This window comes from Macaca mulatta, chromosome 16, assembly GCF_049350105.2.
Source record: "Macaca mulatta isolate MMU2019108-1 chromosome 16, T2T-MMU8v2.0, whole genome shotgun sequence".
Lineage (NCBI taxonomy): Eukaryota > Metazoa > Chordata > Mammalia > Primates > Cercopithecidae > Macaca > Macaca mulatta.
In genome coordinates this window covers 90,568,496-90,589,416 of record NC_133421.1, presented here as the reverse complement: position 1 = coordinate 90,589,416, position 20,921 = coordinate 90,568,496, and the positions used below count along the sequence as shown (strand labels likewise).

At 56.4% G+C, this 20,921-nt stretch overlaps 1 protein-coding gene across 4 annotated transcripts in view; it reads right to left on the bottom strand.

Moving 5' to 3' along the window:
• Positions 1-20,921, bottom strand: part of RPTOR (regulatory associated protein of MTOR complex 1) — a 412,728-nt gene that overhangs the window by 68,091 nt on the left and 323,716 nt on the right. For 3 of the 4 annotated variants that reach the window (XR_013407456.1, XR_013407455.1, XM_015120520.3), the window contains exons 14-19: positions 14,664-14,738; positions 11,664-11,729; positions 11,177-11,368; positions 9,993-10,133; positions 1,425-1,542; positions 388-528 (exon numbers count right to left, since the gene is read on the bottom strand). Coding sequence is in view for 2 of the 4 variants with exons in the window: in XM_015120520.3 (XP_014976006.1) it covers positions 388-528; positions 1,425-1,542; positions 9,993-10,133; positions 11,177-11,368; positions 11,664-11,729; positions 14,664-14,738 (733 nt within the window). In the remaining 2 variants the exon portion in view is untranslated. The remainder of the gene's footprint in view (positions 1-387; positions 529-1,424; positions 1,543-9,992; positions 10,134-11,176; positions 11,369-11,663; positions 11,730-14,663; positions 14,739-20,921) is intronic. The other variant, XM_077973190.1, reaches the window with a different exon arrangement.

Sequence of the window (20,921 nt, the reverse complement as noted above, 5' to 3'; positions counted from 1 at the left end):
CACACACTGGCACACACACACCCTGGTGCACACATAGGCACAGGAACTCACTGATCTCCCTGGGAACCAAGCTCCACACCCACAGACTGGGGCAGGGCACGGCCCTCCAAGGAGCCGCCGCTTCGCCTGCGACTGCAATTGAGCTCTGCACTGGTAACGTGCCCGCTGGCTGTTCTGGGGACTGGCCTACGCCTCCTTGCCATGCTCACGTCTGGAAGGGTGACTCCAGACGAGGACAGCTGGCTCATCACCATGTTGCCAGATGCAACTTCAGGGCATGCACTTAGAGAAGGGGCAGGGGCAGAGTGATTCTTGCTCAGATAAAAAGTTTTGGAAAATACAACCCCAATCTCTCCCAATCCAAGAACCCAGTTTCCAGGATCTTACATTCCTCTGTCAAGCTCAGGTTCTGCAAAGATTTGTTGAGGCTCCTGGCTGTGGCGACAGCACGGATGTTTCCATAGGAGCTCACGGAACGAAGTCTGGGGGTGCACGGGCTGTCTCGCACTGGGGTCAGACTCCCTCCCTCTGGGAAAGAAGGAGAAAGACAAGTTACGATGGGCTTCCAGGTGCAGGCCGGCGTGTCTTCTGACACTCAGCAGCTGGGACACTCGGTGACGGCAGCTGCTACCTATACTGGAACGAATGTGAACGCAGGAGCTGCGCAGCTCAGGGAGACTCAGACGTGAGTGGAGGCTCTGCGGGATGGCACTGGACAAACGACAACCGCTTGTCGCTCTGTGGATATTAAATTACAAAAGACAACAGGGGAGAGGCTGGTGGCTGCGGCCTGTCCAAGTGCACACAAGGTGCGTGGTGACGTGGGCCATGAGCCGTTCCCCGGGAAGCCGCAGCAGAGCAATGGCCGGCCGCACTGTCTGGCTCACCCTTCTCCCTTCCTGGGCTTCCTATAAGCAGTGAGGCTTCACTGTTGATGACAAGCCTCTGCATGGCAGAGACGGCTGTGTGGTAGGGGAGGGGCTGCCAGCAGCGATGAGATAGGAACTGTACTCTCCAGTCAAAACGACACGTGTGAGAAAGGACTCGACATGACTCACCGAGCCACGGAGCCAACAGCAGTGTGATGAAATGACTCACGGCAGGAAGGCGGCCCCTGCGCTTTTCTGCAAAGCTCCTATTGCAGAAGTTTGTCATACTTCAAGGTTTCTGTGAGTTTAATTTCCAAAAAGGGTAAAAAGAAAGGAAAAATGTAAGAGGGTCAGTGTGGCCCTCTTTCCTGTCCTTTCGAATCTGACGGGTGCCTAAAAAGATGAGAAACACAGGGACCCCTTGCGGAGGGATCTGGGAAACCCGAGCTTAGACTCTGCGAGAGTCAGCAAGTGGCCAGCAGTCCTGAGACTGGGCCAGGCCTGCGCTAGAACCGCCAGGCCAGGTGCTCAGCGGGTTCACAGGAGACGCCGTACCTGTGGTCGCTGGAGAAGGCAAGGGGTAGTTCTTCTCCTCTTCTATGAACTGCAGGGCCACAGTGCAGAAATTGCTTTCGTACTGAACCACGAGATGACTCAGAGCCACCACCAGCTCCTGCCGAGAGGGAGACGGGACAATAACACTCACTGGGGCCGGAAGATGACTGAGGGCAGCAGTGAGATGTGAGTCACCCACAGAAAAGAAAGGTTAAGACAAAAGCGTGCTGTCGGCGTCAGAAAAAGGGACCATCCCTTTTCGAACCCAGAAGCCTTGAACAGCAGTGCCGTGGAGATGGCAGGCCACCGGCTCACGGGGGAAGCCCAGAACGCCTGCCAGGATCCTCACCACCGCTAGCTGCGCACGACGCATGGGGGTCTCATAAGGACACGGTGAGTCATAGACTCCAGGCGGGGAAAGGTAGGAGGCCTCACAGCCTCTCGCTTACGGTCACCACTGGGACCCCGGCTGAAAACGCCGCTTTAGATCACACCCGACGGCTGGCGGCCTTTCTGAATCTGAGCACCCCAGGGCCGAGCGCAGCGGACAAGCTGAAGCCTGCTCTTTTCAACACACGTGAAACTTTTACTGGAAGACGTTTCTAGTCCCTAAGAGGGAATGGGAAAAGTTGTGGAACTAAAACATCATCTTTAGGCCCAAATGCCTTGGTCCAGGGAAACAGACACAATTTGCCTCTGTTTTAGGACGGTTCAGTGCTGTGACAGGAACAGCTGGAGATCCTAGAAGTCACTGGGAAACAGAAGGGGGATGTAGGTTTAAAAAACAGAAGGAATGCTTTTTTCCCTACGACAACTTTCTCTGCCTTTTTTTTCTACAAAGAAAAAAGATGGATTCTTAGCAGAAAGCCAAGTGCTGCGAGAGGACCCCTTGCTTGTTGCGTGATGCTCCCGTCTCCGCAGCGGCAGGATGAGCAGGCTCTGGATGGGCGCCCACCAGGGACCAGGGTCTTCTCGTGGCCGCCCACTCTCCGTCTACACGCTCTCTGTCCATGCACTCTCCCACCCCAGCTTTACACGCCCTGGGCTTCCTCCTGTCGTGCTTTGTGGTTTCCCTGATGCTGGCCCCTCACTCTCCTAGCTCCAGGCTGGCTGTCCAGCTGTCGGCTCTTCACCTGCACCCCAAACTCTCCCTGGCCTGTGAACTGTGGGCACCGTCTACTTTCCATTCAGCCTGCAGCGCCCTCTTGATTTGCGCCCATGGAACTGCAAGTCTCGCACTGCTCAGAATGGAGCCCTGGCATCACCCTCCACTTGCCCCTCCCGCCCTGCTGGGCACCAAGGGCCGTGGCCCAGTGTGCGTCTTCACCGCCATGGCCCACACCCGGTTCTGGTGCTCATCTCCAACTGCCTAAGCCACTGTCCCAGGCTCCCGGACAAACCACAGAACCCCCGCTGCCTTCCCTGTGCAAGAGGAGTGAGGCACTGCCCAGACGGGGCCTCCGACAAAGCGAACTGGGCCCCTTCCAGAGAAGATCAAGGCTGCACCTGTCTTCAGAAAGTACCGATTTTTTCCCTTTCCTTCTGACATCAGGTGAGAAAAGCCAGAGCTGGGCCCTGGCATGGATTAACGTGCACCAAGGTGGTGGGCCTTTCGATTCGGGGAGGTCAACAGGGGCCACGTCCATTATTCAAGGGGAACGTCCAGAGAGCACTCACTCCCGAACACACATCCTGCTGCATACGGGGGCCTCGCTCGGAGCCGCACATCCTGCTGCAGATGGTGGGCCTTGCTCTGGAGGCTGCTGCCTGGCACACAGCAAAGACTTTTCCCTTTGCGTCAGACCCTTCCTGCCCTTCCTGAATGGAGCTGGGCTCTGACAGCAAGACACACAGGCACCGGCCTTCTTTGGGATATTCGTGCAGAACCCATCAGAGGGTCTGGCAGAGGGGCTCAGCCAGGGGTGTGGGAGCTCCCCTCTCTCAGCTTTTGCAAGATGATCTTGGCTGGTGTTGCCACGTGACCCCTTCCCCCTGGGGGCTCCCCAGCAGCACACAGATAGGGAGGCCACATTAGTGGCCATGGGCTCCACACTGACCAGCCTTCCAAGGTCCTCTGACCAGTCGCTTGTCAAAGCCATGGTCTGTCTTCCTGATCCCTGGCTGGGGCTGAGCAGCCTCCCTCGAAGGGGCAGCTTCACCTGGACTCACACTTTCACCTGTCAGCTCAGCCCTTCCTGTCGGCTCCCCACCTTCGGAGTCCATGCGTGCTCCTAGAACCTGCTCCTTCACGGCTGGCCCCTTCAGTGAGGAGCAAGTCTACTCTTCTGTTGCTCAGACCCAAACCCCCGGGGCTCCCTGTCTTCCTCTTTTCTCTACCCTCTCCATCTGCGAGCAAGTGCTGTGAGCTCTGCGTTCAAAGTGCGTGTCTCTTCCTCCCTGCACCATCCCTGCAGCTGGGCAAGCGGCCCTTCTGATCTGGGCAGACAAAGGCAAGGTCCTGCCTCCACACCTCTCCAGGCCGCTGATCACGAACAACAAGGCTTGTGCGTGGCTGGGCCACCTGCCCCACTGCCCTCCTGGCCTCTTGTACCCACGCCCTCTGATGGGTATACCCCCTGCTCTGGGCCCCTCCCTGTGGCAAGGCCTCCCTATGCCTCTAGCCCCATCCATACTAGCTCTGCTCAGCTGCCACCCTGGCCTACCACCCTCATACCCAGCCCCTCCCCCAGCTCCAGGAACACTTTCTTGAGAGAAGAGCTAGGGTTAGTGCCCTGCGGGGTCACTGAGGCCCAAGCCGGCCCAGCACGCAGCACGTGCCTGACAAGTGTGTTCTGGGTGAGTGCAGCCCTCCCTGCAGGGGCGAAGTCTGTAACACATGGTTTACTTTCTAACTGTGAACTGGTGCCAGGACTCAAGGACATCTTGCTTGGGCACATGCCCTGCCCCGCTGGGGACCCACACACCTCCCAGTGTTGACACAGCTGGACTGACCGTGGGCTGCCGGCCCACCTAGCCTCCGCCCCTTGCCCACCTGCCCTGAGGGCCACCCACTCCACATTTCCAACAACATGGCACCGGGCGGCTAATATTTGTCTTGTGACCTGTGCTCAGGCATCATAAAACTCAGCTCCTGTGACCACGGCAGGCCTAAGCAGCGTCCTGGGAAGCATCCTGGGAGGCCAAGGCCTGGGATTACAGAGTGGATCCCGTGAGCCCAGGAATTTGAGGCCAGCCTGGGCAACACAGCGAGACCCCATCTCTACAAAAAAGAAAAAAATTAGCCCAGTATGGTGGCACACGCCTGTAGTCCCAGCTACTCAGGAGGCTGAGGTGGGAGGATCGCTTGAGCCCGGGAGGCAGAGGTTGCAGTGAGCCGAGATTGTGCCACTGTATTCCAATCCGGGTGACAGAGACTCTGTTTCAAAATAAAATAAAACAAATAAAATAAAATAGTATCCAAACAGTCCCTATTTCCTCCTGAGGCCGTGACAGGGAGTAAGCCCTGATCCAAGCCCTGCAGGGCCCGCCCCTGTGTGTGGCTCCCGCCCAGCCCGGCCCCGCAGAGGCTGGGGCGACACTGGGGGATCGAGCCCCACACTCCTGGCCTGGCCCTTCTTGACGAGGGAGGAGCGGCTGCTGACTGCAGGTTTTGTGCTTCACAGACAAGCTGAAGTTCAAAATAATTTGGGGGGCTAAGTTGAATTTGCTGACTTTTAAATTTTGTCAAGTAAGCTCATTATACAAGACAAACAAACTTTGGGAGGCCGAGACGGGCGGATCACGAGGTCATCCTGGCTAACACGGTGAAACCCCGTCTCTACTAAAAAAAAATACGAAAAACTAGCCGGGCGTGGTGGCAGCGCCTGTAGTCCCAGCTACTCGGGAGGCTGAGGCAGGAGAATGGCGGGAACCCGGGAGGCGGAGCTTGCAGTGAGCTGAGATCCGGCCACTGCGCTCCAGCCTGGGCGACAGAGCGAGACTGTGTCTCAAAAAAAAAACAAAACAAGACAAACAAAACCTACTTGGCTGTCACGGTCACCCCACACAGGAGAGGACGCTTCCATTACTATCAAAAAGGAGGATGGTTGCCATGATCACCCCACACAGGAGAGGACGCTTATATTATTATTAAAAAGGAGGATGGCTGTCACGGTCACCCCACACAGGAGAGGACGCTTATATCATTATTAAAAAGGAGGGTGGCTGTCACCTTTTTGGTACCCAGTACACATTGCTTCTATGGAAGAGCAGCAGTGACACCCTCCTCCCTCTCGCCCCGGAGGGCGGCAGGAGCTGCTCAGCCAGGCCGGCTCCCCGACCCCAGCCCCACAGCGGGCTCAGGACAGGCCCTGAGGAGAGGCTGCGAGAAGGGGGTTGGCTCCATACCTGCCAGGCTCCTTGCTGCTTGTGCCCGTGCCCAAGTCCCCTGCAGAGCACTGTGCCCACGGTGGTTGGCAAACAGGAGAGGAAACCAGCTGTGATGCGGCAGGACTCCATGACGAGGACGGAGGCGCACCCCCGGAGCTGGCACCCCCAGAGCTGGTGCACCCCCTGAGTAGGCCACTCCCCGAGTCAGCACAACCCAGAGTCGGTGCACCCCCTGAGTCGGCACACCCCCCAAGTCGGCACACCCCAGAGTCGGCGCACCCTCTGAGTCGGCCACCCCCCCGAGTCGGCACAACCCAGAGTCGGTGCATCCCCCGAGTCAGTGCACCCCCCGAGTTGGCACACCCCACAGTCCGTGCACCCCCTGAGTCGGCACACCCCAGAGTCAGTGCACCCCTGGAGTCGGTGCACCCCAAGTTGGCACACCCCCTGAGTTGGCGCACCCGAGTCGGTGCACCCCGAGTCAGCACACCCCAGAGTCGGTGCACCCCCCGAGTTGGTGCACCCCCCAAGTTGGCACACCCCACAGTCCGTGCACCCGAGTCAGCACACCCCAGAGTCGTTGCACCCCTGGAGTCGGTGCATCCCCTGAGTTGGCACACTCCGAGTCAGTGCACCCGATTCGGTGCACCCCCTGAGTCGGTGCACCCCCTTAGTCGGCACACCCCAGAGTCGGTGCACCCCCCGAGTTGGCACACTTCACAGTCTGTGCACCCCGAGTCGGCACACCCCAGAGTCGGCGCACCCCTGGAGTTGATGCACCCTGAGTTGGCACACCCCGAGTTGGCGCACCCGAGTTGGTGCACCCCCCGAGTCGGCACAGCCCCTGAATTGGCGCACCCGAGTCAGTGCACCCCCTGAGTCGGCACACCCCAGAGTCAGTGCACCCCCGGAGTCGGTGGATCCCCTAAGTTGGCACACCCCCCGAGTCGGCACACCCCAGAGTCAGTGCACCCCTGGAGTCGGTGCACCCCGAGTTGGCACACCCCCCGAGTCAGCACACCCCAGAGTTGGTGCACCCCCCGAGTCGGCACACCCCAGAGTTAGTGCACCCCTGGAGTTGGCACAGCCCCCGTCGGCACCGTCCCCAGAGTCAGCGCACCCCCTCAGAGTCAGTGCACCCCCGGAGTCTGCGTGCCAGTGCAGCCTGCTTGGGGAGGCCTCCTGGTCACACGTGAGTGATGGTGTCTTTCTCTGACTCCTCACTACCCTTCCTCCCTCCAGACATCACCCTGCCAGCTGAGGTTATCAGCTCTGTTTGCTGCTTCTCCTGCTAGAACGCAAACCCCCTGAAGCCGGGAAGCATCTCAAGTGCCTGACGTGGTACCCAGCGAGGGGCAGACACCAGAAAAATATTTGCTGCAAGAGTGAACCCTGTTAGATTTGTAAGAATAGAGCACTTATTGAAGGCACATTCTTGACAGCTGGAGCCTGGCACTCACAGCTCCTGCCTTCAGCCTCACCCCACTGCCCCTCCTGCCTGCTCAATGGTCCGGCCACGTGGAAGGAAGGTGGCCTTGAGCCCCTCCATCTTCCCCACGCCTGAGCCTCTGGCCACTCAGAAGAGGGGTGGCCCTGAGCCTCTCCATCTTCCCCATGCTTAGGCCTCCGCACACGCTCCTCCCACTTATCCAGCCCCTCCTGGGTGACGACTCACCCTCCATAACCAGGTAAGAGCTGCCCCTCCACAAAAGCCTCTGCCTACCCCCTTCCCGCTCAGATGCAAGCACAGGCCCAGCTCTCAGGAGCTCCAGAGCACTCCAGGCAGCACTTCTCCACAAGGCTCTGGTGTAATGACTGTATCTGTATCTGTCTCTTTGATTAGACTGCATGCTCCTGGAGGGCAGGGGCTGTCATCCCCCTCCACACGCCCTGCCCAGCGCCCCCGAGGCAGCTGTTTCCCGGTCGGCAGCACCTCCTCTGAACCCCATGGTGTCCTCGCAGGCCACATCTCCAGGATGCAGGTTCAGCAGGTGGCCGTGCAGGCGAGTGAATGCCGAACCACTCCCAGTGGAGGGTGAGCTTCATCTCAGTGCCCCAGCAGCCAGGACCACACCATGGGACACAACCCGGGACGGACAGCCAGCCACAAGATGGCTCTTGGGGAACGCCTCACAGCTAACGCCCTCTCTATTTTCACATTGTTTTTATAAAGAAGAAACAAAGCTTTACTTACTTTAAAAAGAATTTTAACAGACAAACCGTTGATTTGCTGCTTTGATCAGTGATGTCCACCAAAGGTGATTTGATGTGGGAAAAAGAATTCGGCAGGGGCCGAGAGAGGCCAGGTTCAGAAGCCCCGCCATGAGGAGAATGTGAAGATAACAAAGTCAGAACCAACAGAAAAGGCTCGCCAGAATCTCACTTCATATTTTCAAGATTTCAGTAGAAAATGTAGCATCCTAATGACTTGGGCTAATTCTAGAAGGGAACACACGATAGAACGTGCCTCGCCACGCTTCGTCTGTCTGAGGGAAACCTGGCCAGATCACGTCCCTCCCAAGTTAAGCGGCGGCATCTGCTCTCCCAACAAACAATCCCCAGCCCCTGGTCCACGGCCCGTCTCCTGATAGAGCCCATCTCCAAGAGAGAGCCACACACAGCCCGCACAGGAACGCGCGAGGTCCTGATAGAGCCCATCTCCAAGAGAGAGCCACGCACAGCCCGCACAGGAACGCGCGAGGTCCTGATAGAGCCCATCTCCAAGAGAGAGCCACGCACAGCCCGCACAGGAACGCGCGAGGTCCTGATAGAGCCCATCTCCAAGAGAGAGCCACGCACAGCCCGCACAGGAACGCGCGAGGTCCTGATAGAGCCCATCTCCAAGAGAGAGCCACGCACAGCCCGCACAGGAACGCGCGAGGTCCTGATAGAGCCCATCTCCAAGAGAGAGCCACGCACAGCCCGCACAGGAACGCGCGAGGTCCTGATAGAGCCCATCTCCAAGAGAGAGCCACGCACAGCCCGCACAGGAACGCGCGAGGTCCTGATAGAGCCCATCTCCAAGAGAGAGCCACGCACAGCCCGCACAGGAACGCGCGAGGTCCTGATAGAGCCCATCTCCAAGAGAGAGCCACGCACAGCCCGCACAGGAACGCGCGAGGTCCTGATAGAGCCCATCTCCAAGAGAGAGCCACGCACAGCCCGCACAGGAACGCGCGAGGTCCTGATAGAGCCCATCTCCAAGAGAGAGCCACGCACAGCCCGCACAGGAACGCGCGAGGTCCTGATAGAGCCCATCTCCAAGAAAGAGTCACGCGCAGCCCGCACAGGAACGCGCGAGGGGAGACACAGACTCCCCGCCCAGAAAGCAGCTCTGTGCTCCGGCTGTCGGATGAGTTCTCTGCAAGAGCAGCCTTCGATCTCACCAGCAAAGGAGATCGGGAAACCAGTGTCTTCCTAAACGCCCCTTTTGCGCTGGTGTGGGTGGGGGAATTTGAGGGTGTGTGGAACCAACTTTTTCTAGGGGTGTGAAACCTTGGACAATTATCAGTGATGTTTCTACATTTAAACAGGTGAGTAAGTTTTCAAGTTTATAAAACTGTTTTGGCCGGGCACAGCCACTCACGCCTGTAATCCCAGCACTTGGGAGGTCGAGGTGGGCGGATCAGGAGATCAGGAGATCGAGACCATCCTGGCTAACATGGTGAAACCCCGTCTCTACTAAAAAATACAAAAAAAGCTAGCCGGGCGAGGTGGCGGGTGCCTGTAGTCCCAGCTACTTGGGAGGCTGAGGCAGGAGAATGGCGTAAGTCCGGGAGGCGGAGCTTGCAGTGAGCTGAGATCCGGCCACTGCACTCCAGCCTGGGCGACAGAGCGAGACTCCGTCTCAAAAAAACAAACCAAACCAAACCAAAAGTGCTGACATACGCGGGGTGTGGGGGGACCCAGTCCACAAACCTTCCCGCCACCTGTGGGCGGCTGCGTCTCTTTGGAACCGCAGTGGTGCCTGTGTGTGTTGCTCCCAGGCAGGAAGGAGATTACTACACAAGCTGCCGGGAGGCGCGACCTACTAAACGCCTTTACATGAAGCAAACACACGGGTGTCTGGTAAAGAAACGCATTTTGGAGAGAATGAAACATGTAAAGATCTGCTCTCGAAATGATACACAGTGGAAACTGAGTGCTCCCTGCTGCGGTCAGGGCCACACGGGCTTGGCCCCAGGTGTCGCGGGGTCTGGCCTGGGCGCCCTGCTGCTGCCGGGCTAGGGGTTCACGCACCTTCCGGACCATGGGGCTCCCGTCGCTGACCAGCTGGGCCAGCATCATGGCCACGTTGTGGTCAATGGTGGTGGAGTGGTCCGTCCTCTCTGCAGAGTTGCCCACGAACGTGCCAAGGGCAAAGACCGCCGCGCAGCGGACCTGCAAGACAGCAGGGGGTCACACACGTGTCCCACGCTGGGCCATGCTGCAGCCTGCCTTTCTGCCAGGGCTGTGTGCAGGTGAATCCAACCCCACAGGTGCTTGCTGAACAGCTCTCCAGGCCCCAGGCTCTCCTTGCACTGCCAGAGAGGCAACAGGGAAGGAGGTGGGGGCAGCAGGGGCAGCCGCCCAGCTCCAGGGCCGGACGGCCAGGCTGCAGAGGTGGGAGCTGCATTGCCCCGGGAACTGAAAGACCAAACCAGGCGCCAGGGAATGTGCTGACGAATGAGGCAGGAATTAGAGGAGGGGGCTGGGAGGGGCCACAGAGCGTGGGAGGGTGGAAAGAGGGGAAGGTGCAGGCACTCCTGGAGGCAGAGGGGCGTGGGGGTCCCGGAGTGCACTAGGCACACAGGGCTCAGCCAGGGGAGCGACACCACGTGGTCCTGGGGTTCGGGGACCCTGGCTGAGCCCCTGCCTCCGACACCATGTGGTCCTGGGGAGAAGTCACGGTCCCTGACTTGCTTCCTCAGCTCTAAAAATGAGCAACACCCTGTACCCTGCATAGGCCAGGGCGAGGTGAAGAGTGAAGGCAATGGTGCGTGCAACTCCCAGAGTTCCAGCCTGCGGCCATTCTGTGGGCAGCGCCCCGCGCCTTCCCCAGCTGCACCAGGCACGAGCCACTGGCCTGTCTCCTTCCCCGTAAAGCGGAGATCTAGCAGTCCTTGCCTTGCAGGCCGCGGTGAGGACACAGAGCGGCACCCAGAGAGCGAGCACGTGACCCCTGCCTCTGAGGTGCCCTCCGGGACCCCCGCTTGCAGCTGTGCCACTGTCCCCGGGAGTGCACTCTGGGCCCGGGTGCAAAGTCCCCAGGGGCATGGCTCTCCTCTCACCAAGGTTCCACGGTCCTACTCTTGTTAGTGCGCAGCCCTGAAGTTCCCGGACATGGGCCGGCCACACCTGCCGCGAGCAGACCTCTGCCTCCCCCCGGGAGCTCCCGCAGTCGGCAACCAGGAGGACTGGGCTCTGAGCCCCGCCGGACTCACCTCGGGAATGGGGTCGGACAGGAGGCTGTAGAGCTTCTCGTGAGCGCTGTCCCTCACACCGCACCACCTCGCCGAGTCGAAGTTCTGCCAGATCCTGCCGAGGCAGATGGCCACCCACTGGCGCAGCAAGGGGTGCGGGTCGTTGAGCTGCTCCAGGCAGATGGCAATGAGGTTTCCCTGAAGGCAGGCTTCCTGCAGAGGTAGAACCACAGACAAGTGGGCCTCTGCCTGCCAATGGCGGGCACGTGGCGGGTGCCTGTGCGGGACGGTGGCGGCCACCTGTTCTCGGGAGGCCTTGATGTGCTCAATTTTCCTCATTGTAAATTCCTGATTCATATTCACCCTGCAAATGGCTGGCTAGACGAAGGGCCCGAGCCTCTGCTGGACACCCCCTCGCCCCCACGTGGCACCACGTTTCCCAGTGGGCCCAGCTCCTCTGCAATGTCAAGGGTGGGCTCTGGGGGCTGGGGGTGGCTGGGGTGCTCACCTGCCCCGTGTTATAGCTGTTGACAATCACGGCGAGAATGAAAGCCGTCATGGTCCTGTGTTCGGCCTGGAAAACAAAAGCCAGTCTCGGTTGTCTCCCCTCAATGGAAACTCTCATTCCCAAAGCACAACAGCGTGATCCTTTCTCAATCTTCACGATATGCGTGGCGCATAATTAAAGTAACGAGAGCCAGCTTTACTGCTGGATTTTGAGTGGACTCTACAAAAATGAAAAGCCATTTTCAAAGGCCTGAGAGTTCTGGGCTCCCCTCCCAGAGTGAAGAGACTACTCCTTGGAAGGCCTAACACTGCAGGACGGGCACAGACCTGGTGGCTGTCTCGTCTGTCACAGGCCAGCCATGGCTGTCGGTATGAAGCACCCGGACCTCACTTCCCCAGCCTGCCCAGCACTCTGTGAGCACACGGTCCTGCAGTCAGGGGCTTTGGCAGCAAAGGCACGGAGGCAGCCCTCTAACTGTGTTTCACTGTTTTCTCCTTTCTGCTCTTCTACTGTGACTCATTTTCATTCTCTCCTGTCCTCTGTGCCTCTGCTGACCTGGAAACCAGAGTCTATGTGTAAGTTTTTAGTGGTGCCTTAGTTTTTTACGTGCACACCGCACGGTCTAGTGCGTCCTACGCTAGACCAATAATCCAATAATCTTGGATTATTGCAGGGCTCCCAAGGTACCCAATTCCTCCTCTTGTTTGACCCTCCAATTAGCCATGAGTATTCTTCATTTTTGCAAAGCTTTAGATGTGCCAACACGTTTGCCAACTTCTTGGCTTTTTGCTGTGTCCTACATCTTGCTTTTCCCTCCTGGTTCCGTTTCCTCCTCGCTGACACACGGTCTTTCTAGCCATCGTCTGTGGGGTTCGGAAGGAGTAAACTGTTGGTGTTTGAACGCTGCTTACTGCACCCCCATTCCTGAGTGGTGACTGAGCTGGGTGTGGGTGACCCGACCACGGCCGCTTTCCTCTCACGCCGAGGGCTCCCCATCCCCTGCCGAGAGCCGCTGCTGATGAGGTCTGCTGTCGGGGCCAGCGCTGTTTCCTCCTTTGCTGACAACGTTTGTTCTGGGAACTTTTAAGGTTTGTCTTTATGTCTTTGATATTTGCTGTTTTCATTATGATGTGCCTGTGTATGAATTTGTTTCTCTTTAACCTTCTCAGGATTCATCCTGCTTTTAAAATTGGAACTCTCCTTTCTTCAAATCTGGAAAATTCACAGCCACTATCTAATCAAAAACCGCTTCTCCACTTATTCTCCTCTCTCGTTCTGAACCATGCTGGCTACATGGTGAGCGTTCCCAGCCCGGCTCTTAGCCCGGCTTTCATATCTTCTCGCTCAGCTTCACGGACAGCGCTCCAGGTGGCTCCTTCACGAACCCTCTTCTTGGCTGGCTGTTCTGTGATTTAATTCATCTCCCGAGTTTTCAATAACAGCGCATGTCTTTTCTTTTTTACAGCTTCGATTTGTTTTTTCAGATCTGCTTATGAGTTTAGAAAAATCAATCATTTCTGAGGATGAGTAGGAAGCTCTGAATATTTTCTCGTAACAGGCACAAAGCGCTGAAGAAACAAAACAATGGTTGACGGTTTGACAGAATCACACCAAATTCTTTCCAGTTAGTCATTTAAGAATATTTATATTATTTATTTACTTAGTGGAGACAGGGTCTCACTCTGTTGCTCAGGCTGGAGTGCAGTTGTACAATCACAGCTCATTGCAGCCTTGACTTCCCCGGGCTCAGGCGATCCTCCCACTTCAGCATCCTGAGTAGCCGAGACCACAGGCGTGCGCCACAACACCCGGCTAATTTTTTGTAGTTTTGGTAGAGACGGGGTTTCACCATGTTGCTCAGGCTGGTCTCGAACTCCTGAGCTCAAGCAGTCCACCAGCCTTGGCCTCCCAAAGTTCTGGGATTACAGGCATGAACCACCGCACCCAGCCTCCTTTTCATTCTTTCAAACATGGCTGTCTCCTCAAAACTTCCACAGGCTGGTGGCTGAGGTGGGGCCATTCTTGTGAGCTTAGCTCACTCTCGTGCCCAAGTCGCTAGTGGGCATTCTTCCTCACTTCTTCATGTGGGATTTGCTTTCTTCCTTATTCTTAAGAATGGGAAGTGATGGTTTCCAAAACTGACATAAAGTATAAACTTTAACTGCCTGTGATGATGTTTCAATACACCACAAAGTGCATGTACTATTTACCTTTTGGAAAACAGTCCTGTTGGTTTTCTGTGTTTTAAAAGATCATTTAGCTTAGAAAACCAACTAGGGGGTGAAATTACATACAAAAGTTGCTTTATACAGCCAAAGCCACCTACCACTGTGGAAACTAGCTAATATACTTAAATATTCTGGCAATATTAAGTTATGGTAAAGAATTATTTAGGACATATCTATTTTGTTCTCATTACTAACCTGGGAGCTAGAAATAAAACATTATGAAACATTTACAGAATAACTATATACCCTATTCATGAATTACTAATTTTTAAACAATTTAACACAATAAAATATACTGAAAATGTAAACTTTCGAACAACCTTCTTTCCTTCCTTTCCTCTCTCCCTTCCTTCCTGAAACGAGGTGCTTCGATATCTTGTTGTGTTCCAAGACCTTCCTAGGTACCGGAACCATCACATTAGAGATGTGCGAGCGCTTGCTAGTCTAACACAGTGGACAGCAGGGAGAGTGGATTTGACTATTTTGCAAAGTGCCAGTGAAAACAGACTAAAATAAACCAAAACAATCCATGTGTCCGGGTTAACTGCACTGTTATTTAGAGACAGACACAAAACAACAGCTGCACTCATGGTGCTGAGCAAAGGGCCGTGTCTAACGTGAAGCAGTTGCTGACCCCGCGGACGTGGCCCCTGCTGTGACCCTTGACCTTCCTCCTGTAGTCCCTGTCAAAAGGCCCCACCACAGTGCAACATGTGGGCAGAGGCGAGTGCTGAGTCCCAAGCCCGTGGAGAGGGTGCTGCCCTGTCCTTACTGGCATGTAGGGGTCCGCCAGGACCGACAGGAAGTACTTGTGGCCGTTGTCCTTCACGAGGTCCGCCTGGCACGACTGGAGAGAAAGAGACAGAGGAGAGGCAGTGAGTGCAGCGTCCCGCAGATGCCTCAAGCTTCTCGTTGTGCATGAACAAATGAGGGCATGGACTTCTTAGACCTCAATTATTTCCTCCTCTCAAGCCCAGTTTTCATTTGAAAAACAGCTGCAGCGGCGCCTTGGCTAAGGGGAGGGATCCCACAAACGCCCAGAGGAAAGCAGCTCCCAGACATTCTTTCACACCGCCGGGGTGCCTGCTGGGGAGCGTCCTGCAGCCCCTGACTGCACCCCACTCCTCTCCAGGCGGCCCACTCCCTCCCTCTGCCCTCCACACTGGAGCACATCCAACCAGCACTCACTCGGAACCAGCCTGTTGGTGCAGACCCAGCCCCGCTCAAGCTTTTCTTGGGGGTTTGCTTGGACTTAACAAAATACTGAAAAGCAATCATGTGTGTGAGGCAGTAGCTCCCAGTGGTTTGTGTGCAGCTCCACTTGAGCAGGCGCTTCCCACTGGCCCGACTCACCTTCACGGGCAGGCCCCAGGTGGGAGGTTTCCTGGTGCTAAAGCCGCTGTCAGGCAGGGGACCTTCCCACGCTTCAGGCCATTCTGTGCCTGTCCACACAATCACAGACACACGGCCATGGCTCGCCACAGTCCTGAGGACCTACTGTGTGCTGCCAGCACAATCGCAGCCTTGCGGCCATGACTCGCCACAGTCATGAGGACCTACTGTGGGCTGCCAGCACAATCGCGGCCTCACGGCCATGGCTCGCCACACTCGTGAGGACCTACTGTGTGCTGCCAGCACAATTGCAGCCTCGCGGCCATGGTGCGCCACACTCGTGAGGACCTACTGTGTGCTGCCAGCACAATTGCAGCCTCGCGGCCATGGCTCGCCACAGTCATGAGGACCTACTGTGTGCTGCCAGCATAGTCGCAGCCTCACGGCCATGGCTCACCACAGTCGTGAGGACCTACTGTGTGCTGTCAGCACAATCACATGGCCATGGCTCGTCACAACCACGAGGGCCTACTGTGTACTGTCAGCACAATCACACGGCCATGGCTCATCACAGTTGTGAGGGCCTACTGTGTGTTGTCAGCACAATCACGTGGCCATGGCTTGTCACAGTTTTGAGGACCTACTGTGTGCTGTCAGCACAATCACAGCCATGTGGCCATGGCTTGCCACAGTTGTGAGGGCCTACTGGGTGCCGAGCACTGGGTATTTACACCCAGCTGAGCACAGAGGCTCATGTCTATAATCCCAGCACTTTGGGAGGCTGAGGCAGGCGGATCATGAGGTCAGGAGTTTGAGACCAGCCTGGCCAATATGGTGCAACCCTGTCTCTACTAAAAAACACAAAAATTAGCCAGGTGTGGTGGCATGCACCTATAGTCCCAGCTACTCAGGAGGCTGAGGCAGGAGAATTGCTGGAACCTGGGAGGTGGAGGTTGTAGTGAGCAGAGACTGCACCACTGCATTCCAGCCTGGGCGACAGAGCAAGACTACATCTCAAAAAAAAAAAAAAAAAAATCTGTGCGCAGGTCGTGGAATAAGAGATGAAACCACACGTGAAAGCAGTCTGAAACTGTAGTGCAATGTACAAATCACGGACGCTGTGTTTCTTGGAGAGGGACCCACAGAGCATGGGTTTCTAGGATCAATACCTAGAAACTGATCAGTGACAGACATTGCATCCACAGAGTGAGGCGTGTGTTCTGCCGGCTCCCAGCATGCTCCTCTTCAGAGGACGAAGGCCATCCAAGGACAGAGGACCGAAATTTTAAGAACTGGTCGTCTGAGGATCAAGAAGAGAACGACTCTCCAGTGCAGCCCTGCATGGCTGGCCCTTTCCCACTGAGGCAGGAGTGATTTTGCAGAGGGAATCCGTTGGTTATGCAGCCCAGAAGCCCCTGACCCCGCTATTTCTCAGGGGTGCTCTTATAATGAGGTGTTTCTGCCTCACATCAATACACTGATGAGGCGGGTTATGGGCTGGGCTGCTGGAATGAGAGCTGAGTGTGATGGGGAGCGGGTGGTCAGGAAGCTGGGCGCCAGCCTCAGATTGCAAGCTGCTCCCCCGAGCTGAGGAGGCCAATTAAGCAGGCAGTTTTCAAGCAACAACTGGCTTTAGCTGGAGGTTTTGACAAATAAACTGAGACACATCGACCGCTGTCCATGTAAAGACTCAGCCCAGAGGGCCAGGGCAGCAGAAAAAGCACCCGGTTCTGAGAATGAAGGCACATTCCTTTGTTTTAACCAGAGGTTTCACAAGTCAAATTGAAGCCCACACATTCACAGTGAAGCTCCTCAAACATGTCTCGTGAGCGCGTAACGAAGCATCACTGACTCAAATCTTACTAATTCTGAATTTCAGGCATGAAATCAGGGTGGGAGAACTTAGATGTGCCCTCAATATCAGAGTCTGGCAACTCTGTGGCGTATACTACCAGATCTCTGTTTCGGAGTCTGGCAACTACGCGGTGTATACTACCAGATCTCTGTTTTGATATGGTCATCGTGCCAGGTGGGAATCATGGATGATGATGCCTTTTCATACCTTCATTTTCAGCGCTCGGCAGGGGTCATTTACATATCGGTTTAATACACAGATTTTCACTAACTCAAACCGCCCCCACCCTCCCCGCAGGCAGGAACCTGGGAGCTCCCGCTTCACTGGCTAAGGGGACTGGGGTGGACTCTCTCGGCTGCTGCTTACTAGCCCAAATTACAAGCACACTTGGACCAAGGGCCTTGTTACACAGAAGAGGAAATAAGACTTGAAACTGCACACGTGCAGAACGGCAGCCAGCAGGCGACACACATACCCCGGGTGACACAGGCTTGGTGGGAAGACCTGGCAGGCGACACACACACCCTGCGTGGCACGGGCTTGGTGGGAAGACCTGGCAGGCGACACACACCCCGGGTGACACGGGCTTGGTGGGAAGACCTGGCAGGCGACACACACACCCTGCGTGGCACGGGCTTGGTGGGAAGACCCGGCAGAGAGACTAGGGGCTCAGAAGAACGGCACGGTGCTGGCAGCACAAATCTGCCAAAGCCACCTTCTCAACAGGCTCCATCTTGCTGTGCTCATTTTCTCCAGATCAAACTATGGTGGTGACATGTTAAGGCCAGAGTAGAAAGCAGGTGCAGCGGAAAGAGCAAGAATATGAATTTTTTTTTTTTTTTTCCTGAGCAAGCCCCCTTTCCTCACCACACATTGAAGCCAATTTTGATTCTTCTGCGTGTCAGGATTTCAGGAATTTACATATATTTTTAATGGGGAAAAGGGAGGTGAGGAAGAGAAGAGCAAATACAAAGTGGGAAGACGCAAGCATGTATTCGTTGCTGGAGCAACTAAAGATGTGGTTTGCAAACAGATACGACAATGGGGCAGAGACCAGGAGGAGCCCCTGGCCAAGGCCCTGCCTTCTGCAAGGTGCACCCGTAAGGCCAGGGCGAGCTTTCTTCCTCTGAATATTCTGGCAAAAGATGTGATGGGAAGAGACCCTCCCTTTATTCTCCTTAACAAAGTTTTTAAGGATTATTTTATGGAGAAGCAGGAACACAAGAATTATGCCCAGGCTAACAGACCACCATGCCTGACGGAGAAGGCTTGAAGAGGCAAGATGATGAACCCAGCTCTGAGCAGTTTCACGCAAACACCCTGCCACTCACGTCCTGATGTGAACCACGCGAACACCCTGATGTGAACCACGTGAACACCCTGCCACTCACGTTCTGATGTGAACCACGCGAACACCCTGCCACTCACACCCTGATGTGAACCACGCGAACACCCTGCCACTCACACCCTGATGTGAACCACGGGAACACCCTGCCACTCACGTCCTGATGTGAACCACGCGAACACCCTGCCACTCACACCCTGATGTGAACCACGCGAACACCCTGCCACTCACGTCCTGATGTGAACCACGCGAACACCCTGATGTGAACCACGCGAACACCCTGCCACTCACGTCCTGATGTGAACCACGGGAACACCCTGCCACTCACACCCTGATGTGAACCACGCGAACACCCTGCCACTCACGTCCTGATGTGAACCACACGAACACCCTGCCACTCACGTCCTGATGTGAACCACGGGAACACCCTGCCACTCACGTCCTGATGTGAACCACGCAAACACCCTGCCACTCACACCCTGATGTGAACCACGCGAACACCCTGCCACTCACACCCTGATGTGAACCACGCGAACACCCTGCCACTCACACCCTGATGTGAACCACACGAACACCCTGCCACTCACACCCTGATGTGAACCACACGAACACCCTGCCACTCACGTCCTGATGTGAACCACGGGAACACCCTGCCACTCACGTCCTGATGTGAACCACGCGAACACCCTGCCACTCACACCCTGATGTGAACCACACGAACACCCTGCCACTCACGTCCTGATGTGAACCACACGAACACCCTGCCACTCACGTCCTGATGTGAACCACGGGAACACCCTGCCACTCACGTCCTGATGTGAACCACGCAAACACCCTGCCACTCACACCCTGATGTGAACCACGCGAACACCCTGCCACTCACACCCTGATGTGAACCACGCGAACACCCTGCCACTCACACCCTGATGTGAACCACACGAACACCCTGCCACTCACACCCTGATGTGAACCACACGAACACCCTGCCACTCACACCCTGAAGTGAACCACGGGAACACCCTGCCACTCACGTCCTGATGTGAACCACGCGAACACCCTGCCACTCACACCCTGATGTGAACCACACGAACACCCTGCCACTCACGTCCTGATGTGAACCACGGGAACACCCTGCCACTCACGTCCTGATGTGAACCACGCGAACACCCTGCCACTCACGTTCTGATGTGAACCACGTGAACACCCTACCACTCACGCCCTGATGTGAACCACGCGAACACCCTGCCACTCACGTCCTGATGTGAACCACGGGAACACCCTGCCACTCACGTCCTGATGTGAACCACGCAAACACCCTGCCACTCACACCCTGATGTGAACCACGCGAACACCCTGCCACTCACGTTCTGATGTGAACCACGTGAACACCCTACCACTCACGCCCTGATGTGAACCACACGAACACCCTGCCACTCACGTCCTGGTGTGAACCACGCGAACACCCTGCCACTCACGTCCTGATGTGAACCACGCAAACACCCTGCCACTCACACCCTGATGTGAACCACGCGAACACCCTGCCACTCACGTCCTGATGTGAACCACGCGAACACCCTGCCACTCACGTCCTGATGTGAACCACGCGAACACCCTGCCACTCACGTCCTGGTGTGAACCACGCGAACACCCTGCCACTCACGTCCTGATGTGAACCACGCGAACACCCTGCCACTCACACCCTGATGTGAACCACGCGAACACCCTGCCACTCACACCGATGTGAACCACGCGAACACCCTGCCACTCACGTCCTGATGTGAACCACGCGAACACCCTGCCACTCACGTCCTGATGTGAACCACGCGAACACCCTGCCACTCACGTCCTGATGTGAACCACGCGAACACCCTGCCACTCACGTCCTGATGTGAACCACGCGAACACCCTGCCACTCACGTCCTGATGTGAACCACGCGAACACCCTGCCACTCACGTCCTGATGTGAACCACGTGAACACCCTGCCACTCACGTTCTGATGTGAACCACGTGAACACCCTACCACTCACGCCCTGATGTGAACCACGCGAACACCCTGCCACTCACGTCCTGGTGTGAACCACGGGAACACCCTGCCACTCACGTTCTGATGTGAACCACGCGAACACCCTGCCACTCACACCCTGATGTGAACCACGCGAACACCCTGCCACTCACACCCTGGTGTGAACCACGCGAACACCCTGCCACTCACGTCCTGATGTGAACCACACGAACACCCTGCCACTCACGTCCTGATGTGAACCACGGGAACACCCTGCCACTCACGTCCTGATGTGAACCACGCAAACACCCTGCCACTCACACCCTGATGTGAACCACGCGAACACCCTGCCACTCACGTTCTGATGTGAACCACGTGAACACCCTACCACTCACGCCCTGATGTGAACCACGCGAACACCCTGCCACTCACGTCCTGGTGTGAACCACGCGAACACCCTGCCACTCACGTCCTGATGTGAACCACGCGAACACC